Raw genomic sequence first — 3,809 nt, forward strand, 5'->3', positions numbered from 1 at the left:
ACAGCGCACGTCATGCTGTAGGACTCGTCATCGGTGATCCCCGTCAGCAGCGCCTCCATCAGCAGATAGACCAATCCGGTGAGCAGAGAGAAGACGGAGAGCAGGTAAACGAACCAGGCTCCCCCCAGCCGCCGCTCCAGCTTGACGCCTTTCCACAGAAAGGACACCATGTTGAAATACAGGTGCCAGTCGTCTACGTGGTGTAACGGGGACAGAAAGAGGCGGCGCCAGTCTCGAACCCGGCAAACCTCGTGGACGCTCACACACGCCTGAGAGTTGGACAAATAAAAAGCAGCATCATTAGCTTTAGAGCCACGCTAAGAAAAAATAATAATAAAAGCCAAAAAAGTATGAGAATAAAGTCGAATAAACTCTTAATATTATGAGAATAAAGTCAAACGAGACTCGTTTTTTGCAGCTCAAGTTTTTTTTCCCCGCACGAGTCAGATCCACGACGCAACCTGTCAATCAATCCAGTAGACGTGTCAGCACATGACCAATCCGAAGCTAAATGAGTCGTAATATTATCTGAACTCAGACACGATGAAGCAGGTTTACCACATTTTAACTGTGGTAAAATGAAGAATGTTGGGCATCTTAAAAAGTTATACTTTGGTATTGGTTTTACAGATAAGGAGCTAGTTAATCTGTGAGCACATCAGCATCAGATTATCATCAGTATCAGGACTATGAGCCTGCTTACAGTACGATGGTAGGCTCTGATGGGCTGCAGCCGCTCTGCAGGTAAGGAGCATTTAGCTTCGGACTGGTCATTTGCTGACACGCCAGTGGATTGATTGACAGGTCACGTTGCGGATCCAACTCGTGGGAAAATAAATAAATAAATGAACGAGAGCTGTAAAAAACTAAAAAGTCTTGTACGACTTTATTCAGCATTCACACTATGTTCATGGAAAATGTGATTTCTATGGATCGTTTTGTTTTTAAATAGTTTTAAAAACTGCTGCGCAGCAGGAGCGCGTCACCTTCAACAGGGGAGCAGCCGGGAACAGGAAGAGGAACACGTTCAGACCCAGGACAGCCAGAGTGACCGGAGGGATGTTGTCCAGGCCCAACTGAAGCACCTGCGAGGCCAGGAGCAGCAAGCCCAGGTGGGATCTGTGTCTTTGCATCTTGAAAAGTCTGGGAGGAGACGACGCCAAGATTAAAATCACAGATCTGAGTAGAAACACTTGTTTAAAACTGAGATTTTCAGACGTCGGCGGTGGCAGATTAAAAACAATCGACATAACTAAAAACACATTAGTGACCGCCCAAATAAAAGCTGAAGCCAGGTGAACACGTTTACATCCCAGAAAACTGCAGGACGGTGACACATGAACCCCACTTTGGGGAAATAAGAGATTTGGTTAACATTTATAAGTTTGGAGTGAATACTTCAAAAACAATGTCTGATGCACACAACCCTGTTCCAACCAGCATCAATGTTTCAGAGGAACTGGAAAAGGTCGGAGCTCTTGTTCTTGTGCAAGACGTCTGAAAAGCTGCAGAAAAGACGAGTTGGAAGAGACGAGGCGAAGGAGGGGGGAACCCCAGGAGGCGAGCCAGCCAGCGCAGGTGAGAAAGTCTGCTTGGAAAACTAACAACTAACCAAGAGAGAATGTGCACAGAGAAACAAATCAGTTTGATCCACCGGGTGCTGCTTGCATCACGTCACAACACGTTGGAGATAAAAAAAAGACTCGTCAGTGTGAGAGCTGGGGTTGCTCAACAACATCCCAGTCTGGATCCAAGTCCAAACTGGTTGAAGCTCCGCATCGTAAAATAAGTGTTGTGTGAACAATTCACCAACGCCGAAGCCAACGGGAAATACCTGGAGCTGACAAAAAAAAGATCAAACTATTTGCTTTAATATCAGGCTATTAAAAAGAAAATAGTAAAATAACGTGTAAAATATTAGAATAGTAAAATGTCACAAACTGCTTTGACTGAAAAGTGTTTCTCTGCTAAAGGATCTAAATCTGTAAACCAAAACCTTCAACCCAAGAATTGGCCTTTTTTAATCTACAGTACATCATGGTTTAATAATCACATTAAAGATTTACTTTCCTTTATTCATGTTTTAATTTAATCACCAGCAACAATCATCTGGCATGCAGACCTTCCACACCCTGCCAACTGCTTAAACACTTTAAAAAGAGAGATTGTGTTGCTCTTATCTAGCAACATTTCCTAAGATTAAGATTATCAATCCAACACTGGATAATATTATTCTCTTTCCTTTGCCAGAACAGTAAAGCACGGCAGCTGGCATTTTAAATTGTTTTATTTAGGACATCCGTGCGTTTATATGACGCGTTTCTCTGAAGATGAGGTAAAAATGCACTTTTAATTTAAGGAAGCTGTTTAGTGAGTTCCCAGTTAAACAAATTAGCAACTTTAAAAGTCTACATCAAATTAAACTAAACCACTGTATCTAATAAAGAAGCTGGTCCAGATGAAATGATTGAACCTTCGTTTTTTATCTAATGACAGGGTTGTTCGTGTTTCTTCTTCTTCTTGATGAGTTTAATGGCGGTTGGCAAAAAAAAACATCTGTAGGTGTGCATTGCCGCCACCACTGGAGTCTGGTTCATCATGGTACAATTCTGTGTATGAATGAATAAACTATATGTATTTCAAATTCTATTAATCAACCTTGTTTCTTAAAATATCTCATTCTAATTTGTATAGGTTTGCTCTCTCTGCGCTGTAGTGCATCTATTTTGTTAAAAACAATAACGGGCTTAAAATGCTTCCTTGTGGTGTCCCATTTTCTACTGTAAATTGTCTTGATAATAGCCTATATGCCACGGGTAGTGGTGACACACGCCCGTTTAAATTTAGGACACGTGGATCACTTCCGGTTGCCTCTTGCTCTTGTTCGTTTTTAGCGGTAGCTGCAAGAGTTGTACCACGAAGAAGACACAGAAGGTAAAAATATCTCTGCGCTACAGGAGCAACAACTGAGTTCTGTTGTGTGCCGTTGTGTCCAATGAACAGCAGGTACAATAGAGTGCTTAGTTTACCGCAGGGAAGACTTAGCCACTACAGCTAAAACTCGGGTTTGTAGCCGGCATTTCAAATCTCAGGATAATCAAGAGCCAGCGTCAGAAACGAGAAGACGGCGGTTAAAAAAGGGAGCTGTACCTGCACTGTTGGAGTGGAATACGTTCTCCTTTCCACTTGCACGACCGGGGGTTTGGGAGAGAAGCAAAAGAGGACAGCGAGGAGGAGACACCAGCCGCAAACCTCAGTAAGAAACAGGATTGTGCCTCGGCTCCAGACCCTGCAGTTGTGGATTTGGTGTTGGAGTAATGATGAGTGACTTGCTACAAGTTTGCAACTACATACTTTCAAAAGAATATTCAGATTTTAAGATGCGTTTTCTAATCTGCAAAGATTTTTGTATACTCTTACTCAGTAACTTCAGTGCTGTTACACCTCTGAAATATTCTCTGAAGTTTCCTTTAATGGGACACAGAACTGTTTCACTTAAACATTTAATTTCCTGAGATATAATACCTTTATTTTAAAGCACAACTCTCATAAAGGGTTCTCGGTCTTATTTTGTATTTTTTATTATGTTGCGTAGGTAAATATGAACATTTATTCTTTTGTTTTTTTTAATGTTTTCAGGTTTACATCATATGACGTCCTGATGCGTTTCTGGTCCATGATTGAGCTGCTCTGCCATCCATGGTCAGTATTCACCAAGGACTGAGAGGAACTCCCATCAAGTTCAAGTTGTGTTTATATGTCATATATATATATATATATATATATATATATATATATATATATATATA

The 3,809-nt window shown here is 41.4% G+C and overlaps 1 protein-coding gene across 1 annotated transcript in view; it reads right to left on the minus strand.

Annotated features, from left to right (window-relative positions):
- Positions 1–3,809, minus strand: part of rhbdd1 (rhomboid domain containing 1) — a 13,157-nt gene that overhangs the window by 7,579 nt on the left and 1,769 nt on the right. Inside the window, exons 2-3 of the mRNA XM_037678385.1 lie at positions 987–1,143; positions 1–269 (exon numbers count right to left, since the gene is read on the minus strand). The exon at positions 1–269 is cut by the window's left edge and continues 2 nt beyond it. Of these exons, the coding sequence (XP_037534313.1) occupies positions 1–269; positions 987–1,133 (416 nt within the window). The 5' untranslated portion in view covers positions 1,134–1,143. The remainder of the gene's footprint in view (positions 270–986; positions 1,144–3,809) is intronic.

Source organism: Nematolebias whitei, chromosome 6 (assembly GCF_014905685.2).
Source record: "Nematolebias whitei isolate Nwh7 chromosome 6, NemWhi1, whole genome shotgun sequence".
NCBI lineage: Eukaryota > Metazoa > Chordata > Actinopteri > Cyprinodontiformes > Rivulidae > Nematolebias > Nematolebias whitei.